This window comes from Cygnus olor, chromosome 20 (assembly GCF_009769625.2).
Source record: "Cygnus olor isolate bCygOlo1 chromosome 20, bCygOlo1.pri.v2, whole genome shotgun sequence".
NCBI classification, from domain to species: domain Eukaryota; kingdom Metazoa; phylum Chordata; class Aves; order Anseriformes; family Anatidae; genus Cygnus; species Cygnus olor.
This window is the reverse complement of record NC_049188.1, coordinates 6026960-6048420: the sequence shown is the minus strand read 5'-3', so window position 1 is coordinate 6048420 and position 21461 is coordinate 6026960. Positions and strand designations below refer to the sequence as shown.

Here is a 21461-nt window from a genome sequence, read left to right as displayed (position 1 = left end):
GTATGTTAGAGCACTATGTGAATGCTTTGAACTCCATACTCCAGCAAAGCAAGACAGGCTGGCCATCTTGTGCTTGTCAAATACTCAGTGCCTAGCTTTTAAACAAGCTTCCAAGAGCAACACCAAGTATGTTTTTCCTACTCCCTCAAGCACTGAAAACATGCAGGTGCAACTTGTTCCAGCTGCACAATAACTGGAGCTAGAATTTAATGACTTACATTATCTTGATTTCAAAAGCCATCCATATATGTCCTTCAACGATCTCAAGCCACCTGCAAGCATTTTGGAATGCTCAGGATCTGGTCTCAGTCCAGCTGAGTTACAGAGCATCTGTAGCAAGGAGGCAGGGGGTGGGCATGATAATGATCAAGGCATACTGAGTACTTCTCTTAGCACTGTCATGGAACCTGAAAATGAAGCAATCACAAGTGCTTATTTCTACCTTCCTCTTCCTCTCAGAGGTCCTTACTGCAGCAAGAAATTAACCTGTTTGGGGGTTTTCCTGCTAAATCTAATAATACTGTCAACACAGAAGACAGACGACATTTGGCAGAAATTCTTGGGATTCTGAAAGGGGAAATACATGTGCATGGAATAAAAACTCATTTGACTATTAACAAGACACTGGTCTCAGAAAAATAGCTAAGGCTGTTCTCTGTCCTCTTCTGTCACACTCCTAGTGCTCCACCTGTATGTGCAGTATAGAAATCTGCATTGCATCAATAAAACAAGTTTTATGTACCTGTGACTGATACGAGACAAAAAGACAATGAGGTCCCAAGAAAAACATCACAAATTCTGCATTTGTCATGATGGGAACCAGCTGCATACCCCCCCCCCCCCCCCCCCCCCCATAACACATAAAAAGGTGCTTACTGCACCATACAAAGGATTTGAAATTCCAATCCATTATAGACTTTCACTACTGATTTCTTCCAAGGGTGCATGTAATGTAATGATTTATGAAACCTCCATAGTATCTGGTTAGCAGAAATAAAGACAACAAAATAAACTTCATCGTTTTTATTCTGCAAAGCAATATGCACATCTTACAAACACAAAATTAATCTAGGAGAGAAATGTCATTTCCAAATCAGCTATTAACCATCATGCAACAAGACAAGTGAAATGTAAGAACAAAACAAAACAAAAAAAGCCATCTTAACCCTACAATCACCTGCAGAGGGTTGAAAACCAAGGCTCAGATTTTCTATGTAATGCCAAAGAAAAATGCAAAAGAAAATGGCAGCTTTCTAAGAACAAGAAAACACGTACAAATAGAATCAAAACTGATTCAAGTCATAGTTAAAAAGAAAAAGAAAACAAAAAAGGAAAGATCAATATGATCTGAACTTTAATATTAAGTTTTTACTCTTCTGTTTGGCTGCATTTAATTTTTGTACATTGCGCCTAGGAACAATCCAATATTCCTCAGTATTACAGCATTTCAACCTGATGGACACACTTAGCTCTCCGCTGCAATACATGGGTGCAAAGGGATAAACTAAGGCCAAAAATACGTTTCTCTAACATCTTCCCTTTTGCTTTTGTTGGTCACAATCTTAGCATTTCTTTGTATTTCAATGCAGTGGGTGACAAATTGCAAAGCAGGCTCCTCTAATTACCAAATAGCAAAGCTGATTTAAAAAAAAAAAATCTGTTTTCCCCACCAGACCAATTCATAAACAGGACATTTGGAGGCGGATTTTTAGGTTGCTGAAACAGAAAGGATATGGGTTTGCTTTTTTAAAGGAGTCGCATTGTGGTTTTTTATTAGGTATTTCCAGAATTTGCAACACCACCCCAATCGGTTTCCTCTTCCTGCCTTTGGTCCCGAGATCAAGCCACCCTCGTAGGCAACTCTAGAAGTCATTATCAATGCAGAAGGCTGGGTATGCATACATTAGGAACAGCTCAGACAATTTTCAGGAGAAGCTGTCTACCTGTTTTCCTTCACTGACTCACATTAGTGAAGCAGTATTAGCCCATAGCAGCATCAGGAGAAAAAAACGGAAGCTTCATTTTATCCCTAGACTTCAAACTAGGCCATCTCTCAAGCTTTACCTTAACATCCCTGGAGAAAAATGCATGTTAGTTAACACCACTTAAGTAACCAAAACTCTGGAATGGAAACAGGTTCTGAAGAAAAGCGTGGTTATTTGCTTCAAATGCTCTGAAGAGTCATGAACTTACTGAATACTGAAGTCCTATAGATACAGGCCCACAAACCAGTAGGGTACCATTCCCAACAGTGTCTATGTGTAATAAACTAAAAATCTTACGCCAGCACAATTAAGACTGTAAGACATTGACTTGGATTTTCTTGTTTTGTGTACTTTAGAGTGAAATTTACCGAAGGAAGAGAGATAAAAGCATATGTGTGGGTTGCAGACCTACCTGCAAAAGGTGTGCCCAGGTGGAGGACCTCCTGCAGCAGGTGGCAGAGCTGCAGGAGGCAGTGAAAAGACTGCGTGACATCAGGGAGGCTGAGAGGGAGTTAGATAGCTGGTTCCAAGTGCAGCCTGCAGTAGACCCGCAGCCAAACAGCCAAAGATTCCCCCACTGGCACGTACAGAAGGGAGAGGGGCCAATAACACAGAAGGATGGAAGTTTGCAGCAGCAAGGACCAGCAGGAGGAAAAGGCTTCCCCCGAAGGCTGAGGTGCCCTTGCAGAACCACTTTACTGCTCCACAGACTGAAGGGGAAAGACCCATCACATCAGGAGAGACGCTGGAGCTGAGCAAGGCAGCCAGATCTGCTCCCTGTATAACAACCAGTGTGACTAAGAAAAGGCAATAGGGGATAGTAGGTGACTTTCCAAAGTACGGAGGCACCTGTCTGCCAACGTGACACACCCTATAGAGGTGTGCTGCTTACCAGGGGCTCCTATCAGGGATGTCACCGAGAGGCTACCGTGCCTCATACACACTACTGACTATTATCTGCTGCTGTTGTTTCATATGGACACCAGCAATTTAGCCAGGAGCAGCCTGATGGCTCCCATGGCTGGAGTGTTCGGATGGAAGGATGAAGGCTCTTTAGGAAGGGCAGGTGTGGGAAACAAGGAGGGAGCATCGCCCTCCATGTTGGTGACCTGCTGGAGTGCATGGAGCTCTGCGTGGGGATGGATGAGGAGCCAGAGAGCTGAGGGGCCACATTTAAAGGGAGGGCAAGGACAGGTGACATTGTAGTAGGGGTCTGCTACAGGCCACCCGACTGGGAAGACTGAGTAGATGAGGCCCCTCTATAGACAGACAGGAGCAGCCCCACATCCACAAGCCCTGATCCTCATGGGGGAACTTTAACCACCTCGCTATCTGTTGGAGGGACAGCACAGCAGGGCACAAGCAATCCAGGAGGTTACACAAATGTGTTGATGAAAACTTCCTTCCCCAAGAGATACCGGAGCTAACGAGGAGGGGTGCTATCCCAGACCTCACCAACAAGGAGGGGCTGGTGGGAAATGTGAAGCTCAAGGGCAGCCTTGGCTGCAGTGACCATGAAATGGTGGAGGTCAAGATCCTTATGGCAGAGAGGAGGGAGCACAGCAAGCTCACTACCCTGGACTTCATGAGAGCAGACTTTGGCCTCTTTAGTGACCTGCTTGGTAGGGGGCCATGGGACAAAGCCCTGAAGGGAAGAGTGGCCCAAGAAAGCTGCTTAATATTCAAGGATCACCTCCTCCAAGCTCAGGAGTGATGCATCCCAACAAAGAGGAAGTCAGGCAGGAGGCCTGCATGGATGAACAAGTTACTTCTGGCCAAACTCAAGCAGACTAGAGAGAGTGGAGGCAAGGACAGGTAGCCTGGGAGGAATACAAAGAAACTGTCCAAGCAGCTGGGGATAGAGTCAGGGAAGCCAAAGCCCTGATAGAATTAAATCTGGCCAGGGACATCAAGAGCAATAAAAGCTTCTATAGGTACGTCAGCACTAAAAGATTTCTCTAAGGAAATGAGAGACCTGATTACCCGGGATATGGAGAAGGCTGAGGTACTCGATGACTTTTTTTTTGCCTGTCTTCACTAGCAAGAGATCACTGGCACACCGCCCAAGTTGCAGGAGGCCAAGGCAGGGACTGGGATTACCATGAACCATGCTCTGTAGGAGAGGACCAGGCCTGAGACCAGCTAAGGAACCTGAAGGTGCACAGGCCCATGGGACCTGATGAGATGCAACTGTGGGCCTTCAGGGAACTGGCAGATGAAGTTGCTAAGCCACTGTCCATCACATTTGAGAAGCTGTAGCAGTCCAGTGACACTCCCACTGACTGGAAGAGGGAAACATAACCCTCATTTTTAAAAAGGGAAAAAAGAAGACCCGGGGAAATACAGGCCAGTCAGCCTCACCTCTCGTGCCCGGCAAGATCATGGAGCAGATCCTCCTGGAAACCCTGCTAAGGCACGTGGAAAACAGAGGTGATGGGTGACAGCCAACGTGGCTTCACTAAGGGCAGACTGCGCCTGACAAATCTGGTGGCCTTCTACAACAGGGTTACAGCATTGGTGGATAGGGGAAGAGTAACTGACAACACCTACCTGGACTTGTGCAAAGCATTTGACACTACCCTGCACGATGTTGTCTCTAAATTGGAGACGTGGATTTGACGGATGGACTGCTTGGTTGGTAAGGAAGTGGCTGGATGGTTGCACTCAAAGAGCTGTGGTCAACGGCTCAACATCCACGTGGAGACCAGTGATGAGCAGTGTTCCTCAGGCATCAGTACTGGGACTGGCGCTGTTTAACATCTTCGTCAGCGACACGGGCAGTGGGATCGAGTGTACCCTCAGCAAGTTTGTCAATGACACCAAGCCGTGCAGTCGACACGCTGGAGGGAAGGGATGCCATCCAGAGGGACCTGGCTGGACAGGCCTGAGAGGTGGGCCCGTGCAAACCCCGTGAATTTCAACAAGGCCAAGTGCAAGGTCCTGCATCTGGTCAGAGCAATCCCAAGCACAAACACAGGCTGGGTGGAGAACAGATTGAGAGCAGTCCTGAGGAGAAGGACCTGGGGGTGTTGGTGGACAAGAAGCTCAACATGACCTGGCATGGTGGTCTTGCAGCTCAGAAAGTCAACTGTATTCTGGGCTACATCAAAAGCAGCGTGGCCAGCAGGGCAAGGGAGGTGATTCTTCCCCTCTACTCTGGTGAGACCCCACCTGCAGTACTGCATTCAGCTCTGGGGGCCCCAATATAAGAAGGACATGGAGCTGTTGGGGCAACTCCAGAGGACAGCCACAAAGATGACCAGAGGGCTAGAGCACTTCTGTGAAGACAGGTTGAGACAGTTGGGGTTGTTCAGCCTGGAGAAGGGAGACCTTCTAGTGGCCTTCCAGTACTTAAAAAGGGCCTGCAAGAAAGCTGGAGAGGGTCTATTTGTATGGGCATGTAGTGATAGGGCAAGGAGTAATGGCTTTAAACTGAAAGAGGGTAGATTTAGATTAGATATAAGGAAGAACCTCTTCACTATGAGGGTGGTGAGGCACTGGAACAGGTTGCCCAGAGAAGTTGTGGATGCCCCAATGGGGCTTTGAGCAACCTGGTCTAGTGGGAGGTGTCCCTGCCCATGGCAGGAGGGTTGGAACTAGATGATCCTTAAGATTCCTTCCAACCCACCCCGTTCTATGATTCTACAAAGACAAGATGAAAGGTCAATTAAGGCAATCAGTGAGATTTTAAAAGCAGTGGTGGAGATGTCTGCAGGAAAATCCAGACTCCTGAAAATTAAGGAGGTTGCCAAATAACAAGCTGGAAAGAAACAGCAGAAGCCAGAATGAGAAAGGGAAAAATGCACATCACAAAACCTCCTCTGATTTAAGAATGGACACAGAGAACAGTATGAATTTTACTGTGTGGTCTCTCTGACCTTAAGCGCAACAGTCCTAGTTCACTCCATCATCTTCCCCCGAGTGCACAGCATTAAATTGAAATTGGACTAAGCTAATAAAGTGTCATTTTCAGCTGCCCTTCGGAGATGGATAGAGAGTCCCAAAGTGAGAGTCAGTAACAGACTATGGGATTTCTTTTTCTTTCATTATTTGCACTTGCCCAAGGCTGTGCAGAGCCCCAACAGGCATTGTTAATACAATGCATCTTTTAACCAAGTTTCACTTTCTAGAAAAAAAATGTTTACAGAAAGCTGCTCTGCAGCAGAGATGCATATTCTGGGTTTGAGGACTGCAGATGGGAGGCCAAGTAGAAAGCTTTCCAGATAGTCTCTATGCTGACTGATTCTCTGGCATTCAGCAGGCCAAATGAAAAAAAAATATAATCAAACTTAGCAGTTTTCAGTAAGAAAGATTTTAAAATGGGACTTCACTTCTTAAGTTTTTACTATGAATAAAAGCACAAGTTTGTCCTAAATACAGCACTATTAAAATGTGTATATGTATTTTTTTTTTTTCAAAAAAAAATCTAAAAATGTTCATATCTTTTCTTGCAAGCAAGGAGCAAATGGAAGAAGGTATCAGGCCACACAAATACACATTTAATTCATGTAGTAGATTGGTGGCTCTGGAAATGCAGTATTATATCAAAGGTGCATACTGTTTCAAACACACTGTACATATCATTGGGCAAAAAAACAAAGATTTGTTGTTTTGTTTGAGACATTTGCAAAGGCATCTTAACCTGCCCAGATGCAGCTAGACAAAAATATCTTGCTCTGACTATATGTAGCCATATCACTAAACATATCTACACAAACATTCGGCTATGTCCACAGGTAAAGACTGAAAGTTTCTGGCCGCACTACAATGCGGAACAAGTGCATCATCTGACCTATTCTGAATATACTTTTATAAATATGTACAAATCAATTACAGGCACTTGAAATGTCTTTGGTTGGAATAAACCAACATTGCAAGATAATGTATTCACAGAGTGTTAAGACCCATTCTGGGTTCAGCAGGCAATGATTACGGTTCTCAGTCATTCTCAGTAAAAGAAGAGGATGGATTATGCTTCTGACAAAACAACCTAAACAAAAGAAAAAGAAAACATTTAATTAAAGTCAAATTCCTAATCCCATAACAGTGATATTGCTTATCTCCATGTAGCTGGCATATCTGTCCTTGCCTTTTTCGAAGAACCTTGAAAGTCTAACTTGGAAAGGAAATCAAAGCAAGTCTGAAGGTATTTTGTTCTTAGCATAATCAATTTAAAAACAATACAAAACAAAACAGCTTATGCTACAAAAAAATCAAGATCAAAGGGTGCCAACATTCATTTCCTACTTCACAATAAATATATTCATATTTAATCCTTCAAGCAAAGTCCATGTCTCCAATGCATACTGAATAATGACTGTTTCAATACCTTTGTGATTGGTTTTTTTTTGTAATTCTAATGGCTGCTAATCAGAATTATGTATCATGTTTTATTCAAAATTTTCAGTCTGTTGCGATGAAAGGTAAATAAAACCATTCGGTGCTATCTATTCAATGCTTCATACAAAATAGTGAGAATAACAACAGAAGTGTGGCAGAAGAGCTGCGTTATAGCACTTACTGAACTGCAATAATCCACTTCTGGAGGAGAGAAATATAACCGAAGATCTACACAGCACATATATGTATTTTGTAGAACCCTTCTTTACTGTCCACGATAAAATACCCACGTCTCTTTGAAAAGGAATTAGGCCTACATTTCAAGAGATAAGAACTAGTCTGTACTATGTAAAAAAAAAAAGGAGGCTTGCTATGTTTTCTTAACAGAGCCAATATTTTGTCATTACTCAAACTCACCTTTTCAGAGCAGAATTCTGTATTGCTTTGCCTCAGTTTGCTTGGTCTGCCTTTTATAACTGCATAGCAGAACATTGTAATCACCATCACAAAAAGAAAGTAACTGGTATGCATGAGATGCAGGTTTATTAGAGAGCGATCATCCTGCACAGAAAATTAAAACCATTTACTGACAATGCACCAATAGTTGACACTTAATATTAGAGCAATAATTACCCGTTCGGCACAGAAATTACTTCATGAATCAACTTTCTCCCCTATTAAAAGATGGCATAGTAATGAAAGTGATTCTTAATTGTGGCACAAAAAGAACCAAAATGTTCTTCATGTTAAAACTCTGTACTAGAGATCTCTCCCCATATACAAGAACTGCCTTTTGTCAAATGATTTCAGAATATAAAACTTGGTTATTAAAAGCTGTGAGGCCCATGGAGATTACATGAAGACCATCATGCCCACCAGTGGTGAGGCATATCCAACTCTGTTTCAGCCCCTGCACTAAATATAATAAAACAGCACTAAATCTGACTATTTTAGGACCCATATTCCGTTAAACCACATTTATTGAACATAACTTGTAAAAAACACCGTGGCACTTACATCTGGAACTATAACAGTTAGTTTGGGATTTAAAGCGTGGTACACTTTTCCAATTGCTCCTTTGTAACACCAGAAAGGGTTATAATCTTGTGCATATTTTGTATTAGAGTCCCTTGCTGTGGTAAAGATCTTGTACCAAAGTGTAGCATTGCTGTACGTTTCAGGAACGCAATGTGGTGGCTGACTGCAGAAAAACAGAAATAATTAGCACCTTAATTGCCATTCTCCGCCTTCAGTAAGGCTAACTTTCAGAACTGAGTCAGGCCCAGACTTCTTAACAGCAGTATAAAACACAGTTTTACAAAACAGCAAAAAAAAAGTCTTAACCAAAAGACTGTATAAAAAAACATATGATTCCTATACGAACATTAAAATTTAACTGAATGTTGTTCCAGTAAGTCAACACCCCACAGCTTAATTAGAAAAATGCTGGTTTTCATATGGCTTCATACAGTCATGGGAACCTGTCTGATGGTTCTCCAGAGTATACTGAATAGTGTCAGGGAGTCTGGAGGAGAAAGGGAAACTATTCTGATGAAAGGTCTGCACCTGCTGGGTTTGGTAGCAAAGCAACGTTCAGCTTAGGCTCATCTCTTGGTAGGGAAGAGGATAAGATCCTCAGAGTCAAGTCTTAGCTCTCATACAAGGTAGTGAAACTAAATTATAGGGTATCTGTCTTAAATATTCACAGATTCCATAGTTCTTACTGAAGTTTAAATCACAGGCTGCATGCTGAAAGGCAGGTATGCCTAGAGACAAAACATTCACAGAAAAATCTAGCATTGCTAAAAGACAGCAGAAGTCTCAAGACAGACAGGGTTTTACTGCAGGGGAAGGAAGGCCGATACACGATATCCACAGTCAACAACAACATTCATCAGATGTGACAACCTCAGAGAAGCAGCTGAGAAATTAATCACCCAACAGCCAGTCTATGAAAGAGTTTAAAATGCACTTACACTGTGACAGGAAACACGTTGCTGGCTGCTGTCACAGTCATGCAGGTTGTGAACACAACCTGCTCGCAGTGACCATGAAGAACGCAGTCATCTGAATTCCAGGCAGTCGGCAGGGTGAACGTAATGTTTATCTCCTCGTGGGATTCTCTGCCTTTGAGAAAGAGAGGAGGAAAGAAGGAAAGCTGTTTTCCAATCACAAAAGTAGCTGAGCAACAATCGCTAGGATAAGGAAAGCGTGCAATTGATTAAGAAGGCAACATTACCCCGAATCTGTACCTTTGAAGTCACCCAGCATCTTTATTATCAACACAGAAAGCAAAAAAAAAGTTTAAAAAACAACAACAAAAAGCACCAAAAAAATTCAAAACAACAACTGCTGGTCTTTCTAATCTCTCCTGCCCCCAAAAGAAGTGGGATCATCAGGCTCCTTTCAGAAACAAATACCTCCCTATTTATAAATGAATTCATGCATGTTCTGAGAATTTTATTAGAAAGTAAAATCACACTTCTTTAGCCTTTCTCCTGCCAAAGATGTTGTTGAACATCTGCTTTTTCTGAAGCTCACATTTCAAATTGGAGATATTTGTGCAGATGAAAAGGTGCTAGCAGATACTGAACTGCAGATTAGGTAGTGAACACTGACTCCATATGGACATATTCATACTGAAAATAAATCCAGGCTACTTGAAATGGAACTTGCATTTGATAGCACACAAAGCAGTAACAAAATAATAATATAAAATACAAGAACACAGATTTACAGCTACGGCAAATGTCTCCTTACAGATCTCTGAGGTTCAAGACACCTTCAGACATTATTATAAAATGCAACCCTGGCTAAAAGCTAAAATTCCATGAGGTTCTATTATTAACAATCTAATCTCCTGTCAAAGCTGTCAGGGCAGCCAAATAAGAGGTCTTCATGCCACAGAAATTTAAATCATTTTATTTTTTGCTGTTTGCAATATTAAAATTTATGTATGCATTTTAGATAAACTGTATTTTTTAGGCAATACACTACTTGATCTCTAAAGTATATACATTAACGCCTTCAAAATGTGACTTCAGCACTTGAAGATGTATCGAGACACCATTGTCCAATGAGTCACTTTTAGAAGATTTTGCTGCTCAGAATTTTTTGGCTTAAAAGTTACCTTCCATTGTCATTATAGGTTAACTGCTTAACATTGCAAAGCCTAATCGTGGTAAACCTGCACTTTTTTTCCATTCTGAACACAGGGATAAGCTTCTCTAGCAAACAAGTGAAGGGCTCTGTACAGGACTCCACTCACAATAAATCTGTTCTAAGCAAAAGATTCATCTCACCGGTAATAAACTAGAGTTTTCATTTATCTGTAGCTGTCATTCAAACTTATAAAAGTCAAGTCCTGCATACCTGAGAGTCCGATTTGGTGTCCAAAAATTGTGGAACTTAGATGTGTGACGTTGCGGGAATATCCGCCAAATGGTCTGAGTGGGTCCAGCGTCAAAGTGATTGTAACAGAGATGTTTATAGGACCAGAGTCCTCAAGAGTCTGTGGCGACTGTGTAGAAGATCTCGCCTGGCCGCTGGTCACGGTACTTTCTGGAGTTGTGGTATCGTTGATGAGATGCTTTAGGGTTTCATTCTCAGATATACAGAAGTCCAAATCATTAAACCTCAGGAGGAAAGTATTCCAGTCCTTCAAACAAACGCAAAGATTTAGAGCGGATTAGCAAGTTAACTTCTGGTTGCCACTTCCCTACAGCAGCACAGACCTTGCTACATACTACCCTGCCTGCAGTTTCAAGGCATTTAGCGTAAATCACATGGCTCGCAAAGCGAGCACAAACACCACCATGGCTATCTCAACAATGGGATAAGTTGTTTACAGAAGTCTGAAGTGTTCAATTCCAGCCACTGCCCCTGACCGCTGCTGGGCACAGCAGAAGAATACCCTTCTTGAAACTCCAGAAATATACTGGCTTGGTCCACTCACCGCGCTCAGGGTACGAGTGGTTTCCAACAAGGTTTTCCTCCTTACAGGATAGTAATGCTAGGTAAGAACAGAAGTTTCACAAACAAGCTAGCTGACATCATGGAATAATAATAAAAAAAAAGGCTCCTAGCCATGGGAGGAAAAATCCAAGTCAGATGATTTGGCCTCACCCTTAAACTAAAATAAGACTATTCACACATTCACACCAACAGTCACTTTTCCTGTAAAATCAGTGGCAAGTATGCTGAAAACAATCTCCCATAAGACCCTTGCACTGCCATAAAAGGGTTTTCAGGGGGGAAAAAGGAACTCGTTAGCTTTGTGCATGTATTTCAAATCAGTATTCCCACTGTTCAACCTGGGAACTTCTTGTACCGTACCTCTGTCATCTCTGGTGACTTGATCTCCTTGATTTTAAAGAAATAGCCCAGTGTCAAAAAAGCTATTGCCATAGTGCTTACGCTGATCATAAAGACCACAAGCGGAGGTCGGCTGCTGACGTAAACCTTCAGGTTCTCCAACAGGTTTATGTTGAACATTATTCTGATTGTTCACCTGAAAAGAAAGAACATTACAGCAGAGTGACTGGGCTGTGTGCTGTGGGGTGGGGGCGGTCAATCACAAAAGAGAGAAGTTTGACAACAAAAAAATGAAATCATATGTGAAAATGAGATTCAATTATACAGCTCTGTACTGGTCATTGAACACAGGCTCGGTACGCCTCAAATAAAGCACAAATCAAAAACACACTCGATTTTACCTTCTCAGCTTTAAAAATCACCAACAGACTTTAAGCAGTGAAGACAACCTCTAGCACAGCCCGATATCGCTGATGAGCAATAATACCATCCCTTCTCCTTCCCACTTTCCTAGGCAGAATAGGCTCTGTGACTAATTCCAGCAATATTTGGGCTCCTCAAATTACAGCGCAAATGGAGCTGCAATGCAGCCTACAAAGCGACCTCTGTACGTCTCCCCATATACTATCAAAACCGAGGCTGAAGCCTTACAACATCACTCTCCCCATCCCTAGCCCCAAAGGACAAGACCTTCAAACGGGATCCAAGAATCAGCCTAGGGGCATTTTGGGCTTCTGCACCGAGAATCCCATTGTGAGAAACACCCAAGAACAGCACGAGTGGGGAGGAGAAAGCAGCTCCTTTCTCTCTCCAATTTGTGCAGCAGCTAGAGAACTTCTACTGGAGTCTGTAAACAAAAGAGAGGACTCAACATACGCTGAGGAAACGTACTGAATCATTGTTTTTTTTATCCAAAAAGTAGTATTTAGTCTGATTCTTCTAACTGTTTTTCCATTTTCAGAGCAGAAAGACTTAAGCTAAGTTCACTGTATCAGCTTCCCCATCTCCCAGCACAGTCAAAAGCAAACATTCAAGTGTTAAAGTGCAGCCTTGCAGCACCTAGTTCAGCAACTCTGCAAGGAGAAAACTCGAAGAAAACCTTTTACCTTTGTCTTACCTACAATCCTGTTGAAAAGGCTTTTAACCCCATCTATAACAGAAGGACAGAAACAGTTCCTAGCTACATGCTGCTCAGCCTCAAAACTCATAGGAAGTGGCAAGCTTCAGGACTAGTATCTACAGGATGTGGCACTGCAGCAGTTAATGTTTGAGCACTCATACTGATCTGATAACCCTTAATTAAGTCAGGGACTCTGCTCCCTGCAGGTCTGTGTGATTCTCATGGCCTCTTATTAGAGGCACATGTCATTTACCTCCCAGCTGCAGCGCGGCCCAAGCCTCGGTAAGCCCAGGGGTGTAGGAGGGACAGGGTTGAAGGAGCACAAGCCGTGATCTGATCTACTGATCCAAAAGGGAACGAGACAAACTTTCAAGTTGTTTTTTTCAGATCGCACGATGTACATTGATCACAACTTTTGCATACTCAATATTTTACTGGCAAAAATGCTTCGGTTATTCTTGACAGAAGCAATACCAACTAAAGCTGCAAAACTGCTCCAGAGAAGAGAAATTTGGGTCTGGAGAAGAGACCAGAAGCCCTGTGGCAGCAGCACGACATGGAGCTGTGCGTGCCGGCTCTCCTGGACTCTCCCCACGCACCTACTTGCTCTCCTCGATGAGATCTGCTGAAACGGGGCTTGCTCCAGAGCACAAGATCGTGTCCTGCATTTACTTTTTTGCTCTATCAACCAACTCCCATCCACTCTGCAAAGACCAGGAAAGCCGGGAGCTTTTTATCAGCAAAAGCTGATAAAACTGCAAACACCCCCTGCCAGAAGTATGCAGTATGTCCGAGCATGAGAAGCACAGTGCCAAGACAGCAGAGAGAAGGAGAAGAGGGGAAAGAGAAGGAGAGAGGTGGTGAGACAAATGTGCACCTTACCAGAACTTCTGTCCGCCCAAGAGCAGCCGTAGTATGGCCAAACAAGCCTGCGACGGTGGCAGGAGAGGGCAGGAGAGAGAGGGGAAGGGAGAGCCGGTGCCGGTCAGGACCATGCTGGGTTCGTTCTGTGTGCCCTGCCTCCTGTCTGGTCACTTGCAGCAAATTTCTTAAACGAGCCTAGTTATAAACCCCCGAATGCTCCAGCTAAAAACATCGGAGACACATGTTGAGATGGAAATAGATCAAAAGATAACCCAAAAGCAGAGCCGTATGCAGCGTTCCCTTCTGGATTTCCTTGTGAAAATAACAACACAGATGCAGGCTTTATTAGAGCATTTAATCAAAGCTGAATGTCACCCAGAGCATATACAGGTCTGCGAGCCCTTTTTAAAGGGGCTTCCAACAGTTCCATTAGCGTTCTTGTTTACTACAGGGCCTAAAATCAGCCATAAAGCTCGATGTGCTGAAAAGCACGCGTACGAAAATATTTGGGCTAATATTTTTATGTAAGAGATCACCAGCTTTAAAGTGCCGGGTGCTTAATATGCTCCCATAAGTCACCAGCTTTGAAAGCAATTAGAAAATGCTATAAGCTGCAATTTCCGAAGCGTAACATGCCTTTTGAGCATTTGTGAGAGAAAAGGGAACGACTGTGGATTTAATACCGGAGCTGACATGAAAACAGCAATTGGACATGGCTAGCACAAACCAGAACGAAGAGGAGTATTTCCAAGCTGCTGCCTGGAGAACTGCCGATTTTTTAGGGAACAAAGTGCTCGAACAGCATTAATTATCAAAGAACTTGTGAAACGGCTCAAAAATCAAAAACGTATATTCCTATGACATTTTAGGGGGCTGGTTAATGGTCCACACACTTACACTCCTCCCTTCTGTTAAGACCTGTCAGAAATATACCACAATTGCTGTTCCTCTACCAGCTCTCCTCGTAACTCACAGCTTCCTCTGTGTAAATGAATAACCTACAGGATACCATTGAAACTTTTATTTCTCTTTCACACAGTTAAGGAAAAGAAACAGAATGCTATTACCTCCTGGCACGTCAGGGAAGCAAGATCGGGTTTCTCTTTTTAGCTAAATAAGTAATCTAGAAAGAGGCCCTAATGGCTGCTGTCTGCCTCGCTCTGCTCTGCCCAAGCCTTTTAATGCTTGCGCAATAAAAACATCCACGACCAACCTAACAAGTGGCTGGAGCACAAGAGGAGGAAGGAGAAATGCCAGCTCGGAACAGCGGCCGCCAGCTCCAACGTAGCTGCCTGGTGCTGAGGTGCACGCGTCGGGACAACACGGGCAGTTCTGGCTGATGGTGCTCATCGGGAAACGCGGGACAAGAGCTGCAGAGGTGGCGCGCTTTTAGATCCCTGCGAAACCTGGGATGGTCTGTTATGGAATTAAAACGATAAAGATGGTGAAGGATGGAAATAGCAGTTAGCATGCCAGAGTCCCAGGCAAACACAGACCTGCTTAACCATATAAAAAAATAAGGAGACTTGTTCAACCATCTAAAAAAAATAAGTAAATAGTCGCCTGTTCTGCAATCTGGGGGAGTTTTCCACCACGATAGCTCAAGGATGAATACAGCAGCCTCAGGAAGCAACACTATCAGTTGTTCCTGCCTCGTGTGTGACAGGGGATGAGGAAAAGGTAACTTCTGAAACGGAGCTGTGAGGTTTTCGAGAATAAATTACAAATCGGGAAAATCTTGAAGTCTATTGCAAAGAGCAAAAGGTCGATGAAATGAGTCACAGCAGATGTATTAAATTCTCTTCTCAGGGCTTAATATCAAAGGAGCTGAATTCATAACAACATCAACAAAAAACATGGTGTACTAACGCAGGTATTAAAAATAAAATTGGAGTTGCCAAAAGGAAAAACAAAACATGATTTTCCAAGAGATTAAAGTAAACATACAACGTAATTTTTATATCTCTTGCCAAAATGTTGCTATCTTTCCACCAGAAAGCTTAAAATCAAGTGATTTCCGTAAAAATATTTCCCCTTCTTTTTACGCATACAAGATAGTTGCAGTCCACAGAAGAAAAATATTTGGGGGGGGCTAAATATTTAAAGCAACAACAACAAAAACCAACACTGAAATGTCTTAAGGAAGAAAAGGGTGGGTGGAAGAGAAAGGGAGCAGGCTGGAGCTAACCCATCCCTACGGCACTGCATTGAGACCTCGCATATTTCGCAAGCCTGCATCTTCCTGCACTTCAGAGCATTTCATCTTCCCTGTGTGCAGTTCCGTGTATTTTTATTATCAATTATGTTTTCAAAGACGCCTCACTACCAGTAGCACAATGGGGGTTAGGAAATGGGTCACATCAGGGTTAACCTGAATGAAAGTAACATTGCGTGCCAGGAAAACGCTCAAACACAAACCAATCGAACTGTGATTTTCCTAGCAAACCACCCATAAGTAACATGCAAACAAAGCCACGGTGTTGATCTCAAACTGAAGCGCCTCTCATTTAAGAACAGGAAACTGTAGCAGGTACCAAAGATACCTTTAATTGAATTTGGCTTTCTTCTCAACGAACAGAATGTGATCTCTACCACCTAAACCGCTAAAAATAGTAAATATACACATTTAAGTACACTGAAAAATGGTAACGCAAAATAGATCACAGCTGTGTTAACTGTGAAGCTGCCTATTAAAGTTCAGAGTATTCAAAGTGCTCTGTCAAAGCCTTAAAAAGAGTACTTAATGAGAATGTCTTTATCTCTAATCTGGTATCGCCAAGCTATCAAACAGAACTAGCAAAAGGAACATCAGCTGATCCGACAAGTGGAAATCAGGCCTCTGCTGGCTCGCACAGCAACACCAATTATTATCTCCCACTTTCTGAAAAGGAAAAAATCTCACACATTTTAAAAAGGAAAAAAAAATCAGGGTAAAACTTAAAATTAGAAAGTGTCTAACCTCGCCAGAAGGCTGTCCTTTTATACCCTGAAATGAACTACCCATTGCTACTACATACACGATCAGCAGCTTTTACGGGCAGCTTCTTCCAGGAGTTGGGGACAGCTAATCAATAGATTTCCATCTCTGTTGGAATTTCACAATACACTATTTTTAACATAAAATATGCAGTTGGGAGAAAGAGAGCTTTCCCACTAACTTCACAGGAAGACTTACTTTTCCATACCGATATCTACAGAAAAAACAGGAGGTGCAAGCAAATGCAGCTGCTTTAATTCAGCTTTCGAGAACCATAACGAGACGCTGCGGGATGCAATCGCACAGCCCCAAGCCTCTGCCAGAAGCAGAGGGCACGCAGGGCTAGCTCCTGAGGGATGCCAAAATCTCTACTTTGGGATTGAGCGGAATCCTCCAGGGCAGAGCACTTTTACCGGCCAGCTGATCCTCTTCCCCTTCGTCAGTCCTCCAGCGTTACAAAATTAAATGAAGAGACTCATAGTAAATGCCATCGGTCTTCTCAAAGTAGAAAAGCAGTGAGCAAGACTTGTGGAGGAAGAGGAAAAATTGACAAAAACATCCCCTAGGATCCTTCAACCCCTGCAGCCAAAATATCACCACAAGGCACCCAGGCAGAGGTGCAGAGGCTCCCTGCCCTCAGGGCTGTGCAAGGAGGAGGTGATGTTGAATCAGCTCAGGCCAGTCCATGGCTCATTCTCTGACCTATTTCATCCTACAAATATGTTTACTGATTAAAAGCAAACAAATGCTTTCCTAGAGCCTGGAAGCAGAAAGCACAGAGCACTGTTTCTCGTGACAAGAAAACAGCCCGGTCCTCTGCCCACACGTAGAGCACAGATGGAAGGCGCTGGACAACACTGAATGAGCCAGAGAGCATCACCTGCTGCAAAGGAGGTTATTTCCTCATATAATCCAATAACAGAGCCATTTGGGAAGCTGATTATTAACAAAACTCTGAGAGCCCAGGGACTTACTTGCACAAAGTGTTTTTTTTCCACCTCTTGAAACACTTTTCAAAGCATAATTAAACATTTCAACATCCCCAGGAGCTACAAAAACAGCAAACATTTCAGCTCTCTTACCCATAAAACAAAGGCAAGGAAGGGAAGCAATCTGGTCACACTTACAGGAAAGTTGAAGACTGAAATTAATACTGAATTTCACACCCCCAAGTTCCCATATGTAACTCTTGTCAAAGACAGAGAGCAAAATTAAAAGTAGATGAGTTAAAAAATAACAAGGAAAATTTGTAGATCAACTTTTACTCAGCCAAATGTCTGTGTACGAGACATATGCACGTACTGAGCAGCCCTGCCCAACAAACTTGGGTGTTGGAGTTCTAAATACCTGCGGTGGATTTAACACAAGCACACGGCGTGTCGCTTAACGCTCCTGGGAAGGCAAAGGTAATTTTTTACATCTTAATTTACAATTTCAAGAAATAAATGCCAAAAAAACATTGCGTAAATGCAAACAAGTTCAAAATACTTCTTTTTAAATGCTAAGAGTTAAAAAAGAAGAAGAACCAGAAGAGTAGAAAAGTCAGGAGCCAAGAAATACAAACAATGTGAAGAAAGCCTTTTCTTTCGCCGGTTCAATGAACCCTGAATTCTGACCATTGTTAAAAGCGAATAACATGATTTAAAATACACCCAGCTGCAAAACAAAAGCAAACCTAACCTGTGCTTGAAAACAGACATTTTGTTGCCAAACTGTAAAAAGGCAGCACTGCTTGCCAATTGAGTCTGTGTGATGGGAAAAATATGTTTTCGTATGCAAGAGTTCTGGCTTGGGCATCTGTAAAGCCTTCCAACTTTTAGAAGCCAAAGCCATGACTTACAGCATGACATATTCTACATCACACAGACTGCAGGATAACATATATTATACTATATATATACTATATTATATATATAAAGCATTATACAACATCAAAGGTCTTGAGTCTAAAAAAATACAAAAATAAAAAGCTGTTCCAGTTACTGCTCTTCAGCATGAGAACCTGGGAGAGGAAAGCAAAATTAAAACGATTCCTTTTTATAGGGGCTGTCCCCTAGAAGTGGATCCTATACATTTCCACCAGAAAGCAAATTTAGCCCACCACAGCCAAACAGGCGCAGTTCACCGCAAGGCTTTGCTCAGGAAGCAATGAAAAGTCTCAGTAACAGCTTAATAATCAGACACTGGTTTAGCAGCCAGTTGAAGGAGGTTAATCGTTGACTTCATTAAGGCTACACATTAAGGAACGTGGTATGGGATTCTGCACGGTAAGTACAGAAAAACGCCAGGAAAAGGCTCTTCAGACGGTCTGTAATGAGAACTATTGTTTGTAATGAGAACTGCAATGAGACAGAGACCCAGCCAGATACACAGCTTGAATCACAAGCAGAAAATGAGTGACAAGTCGAGGAAATGGCAGCTTTAGTGGGAATGGCAAAGCGGAGCTCTGCGTGTAGAAGGTAACACTGACTGGGCAAGGAGTAGAAAGAGAGCCAGTGGCCACTACTGAAGGAAAGAACACAAATAGCAGCAGAAACACCTGAAAAACTGGGCACCGGCTGAAAGAGCAGAAACCCAGCAGTAACGTTACCACGCTGGTGTACTTCACGCCCCTGGTCGAAAGAAATACAACTTTAATTTGCTTAACCCAAACTCGTGGAAGAACAGTCTCTCCATTTTCCAGATAGGTAATTACCAAACCTCGACATGCCAGGGCATATGCGAGTTCTCTTATAAAACAAAACCTGGGAGTTCTGACTTCTGGGAACCTGCTTTATTGACAAGTCTGCTCGGAATGGTCTTCTCGAAAATAACACTCCCAACACCTCCATGCCTTGGGCAAGGGGAAATTTGGGGAAAGCAACGAAATTGTTACACCAAGGGTTTTCATAAATACTTTGTTATGGGCTCGTTTGATAAAGCAGCATTATTTCTCTTTAAAAAAGCACATTTTTAAATAAAAAGTAAAGATGATGCTCACAGAAACACTGCTAGCAAGTGCTTAAGGAGGGAGCTGCACTCCTGTGGTACGAAACCCGTCCGGGGGCGATGGAGTCACCAGTGTCCTGTTTGCTGCCAGGCACATCCGGCTCACACAAAGGACACCAAGGTCTGGTTGTCACTGCCCTCGGATGCAAGCACCGCTCCGCGCCTTTCTCCTGGCAGAGCACAGAGCCTGTTCTGTGTCATCAGGCGGCGTTTCAAGTCCTTGTCTTTCAAGTGGAAAAGAAGAATCACATTCCTCGGGCCTCGAGCCACTCCTCAACTCATGGGAAGGAACAAAGCCACTGAGGTCTTAATCCTCTTTGATGGGACTAAACCTAGAGTCAAAGAGCGTAAGGGCTCTCGGGCACAATTCGATATTATCTCTGCTCAGTCTGCCAACAAAAGTTGTCCCCTGTTATGCGGACACCTGCTGACCAGAAATTGGATTGCAGCCATCAGCTTCCTCTCGGAGCCCAGGGAAGCAGCACAGCTCCCCAGGTGAGCCCAGACCAGCTCCGCACACCCCACCTGGGAGCAGAAGGACAGGTGACCGCTGCCTTGACCTTACCTGCTTCTACAGAGGCATTAATGATTTACCAGAAAAGACGGGCCTGAGGAGGCATTCCCATTTCACGATACACCACGCACCATAAAACTTCTCTGAAGCCCAATGAGGTTGTGGAAAGTAACTCTTAATAATTCATATCCAGAGTCAAGGTTTGTCTACCAGGATCAACTGTATAATAACGTGGGCAGAGCTAACTATGCAATTAAATTTCCCCAGAGAAGACAAGCCCTTAAAAAACAAACAAACGGGAATTAAAATAAACAAAAAAGCCCATGCAGCGATCAGTTCTGTCCCTTGTCAGGCACCAATGGCTCCCGGGGTGCCCGTGTCTACGGCTAAGATTTACAGCTCAAATTTAACTTTAGGTACCCAGCAGCCATATCCTTGCCATGGTGCAGCAGGAATTTTATCCTTAAAGAAAACCAACGTCTTTAGGCATAAGGTAAACCAAGAAAATAATAAAATAGGGATGTATAGCGAATAGGAAAAGGCAACGAAGGAAACTGTTTTGCAACAGAAATATCGGTAGTGCTACCGGAATTACTCCTTCTTACTATTTTTCCTGGTACGACAGCCAGCATACAAAGCTCAGGCTAAGATCTAATTAAAAATAAACCCTTAGGATAAGCACTAGAGCAGAAACAGCGATAAAGCACACAGAGCACGGCACCAGAGGACGGCCCCCGCCCCCCGGTGCCCGACCCAGGCCGGGGGCTGAACCCCAACCTCAGCCCCCCTCACCGGTGGCTCGGGGTCCCCGGGGGTGGCACAAACAGTCCAGCAGGACCCTCCCCAAGCCCCGAGGAGGCCTCACAGGAGATCCCCCCGGCCTCCTAGGCCCCATCCCCACCTTACCGGCGCCCGGAGGGGTCGGGGTGAGGAAGAAGCGGCCCCCGGGCCGGGCGGGCGGAGGCCCGGAGCTCAGCGGCGGCGGCGGGGCGGGCTCTGCACCATCCTCCTGCCCTGACGGGGGGCTACGGGCCGGGGGAAGCCGCTGCCCAGACACCCGCCTCCTCCTCCTCTTCTTCCTCCTCCTCCTGCTGCTGCTACTCCTCCTCCTGCCGCCGCTTCCGGGGACGCCGCCGTCACCTCTCACCCCGGCCGGCCCCGCCGACGGTGGCGCGGGGGGGACAAGCTTGTGGCGGCGCCGGCACGGCGCGGCCCGGCCCCTCAGGCCTCCCGCCGCCGGGGGAGCCCGGCCCGCAGCGCCCCGAGGGCTCGGGGGTCTCCTTCCCCGGTCCCCCCTCCTCAGGCCGGCCGGCTTCGAGGCTGCTGCTGCTGCCGCCCCGCCGCCCCCCCAAGAAAGGC

At 44.1% G+C, this 21461-nt stretch overlaps 1 protein-coding gene across 7 annotated transcripts; it reads right to left on the bottom strand.

Moving 5' to 3' along the window:
- Positions 1-1008: 1008 nt before the first annotated feature.
- On the bottom strand, positions 1009-21251 carry TMEM248 (transmembrane protein 248). Of its 7 annotated transcripts, XM_040532517.1 has the most exons (8): positions 13642-13840; positions 12330-12486; positions 11661-11835; positions 10698-10983; positions 9302-9452; positions 8343-8526; positions 7743-7886; positions 1009-6975 (listed from the first exon to the last, which is right to left on the bottom strand). In XM_040532517.1, exons 3-8 carry the CDS (start codon positions 11817-11819, stop codon positions 6955-6957), a joined length of 945 nt encoding a protein of 314 aa, XP_040388451.1. In that variant the 5' UTR covers positions 11820-11835; positions 12330-12486; positions 13642-13840; the 3' UTR covers positions 1009-6954. The 7 variants fall into 7 exon arrangements, with proteins under 7 accessions (XP_040388451.1, XP_040388448.1, XP_040388452.1 ...); XM_040532514.1 differs by lacking the exons at positions 12330-12486; positions 13642-13840 and adding an exon at positions 21009-21251; XM_040532518.1 differs by lacking the exons at positions 12330-12486; positions 13642-13840 and adding an exon at positions 19581-20376.
- Positions 21252-21461: the final 210 nt, after the last annotated feature.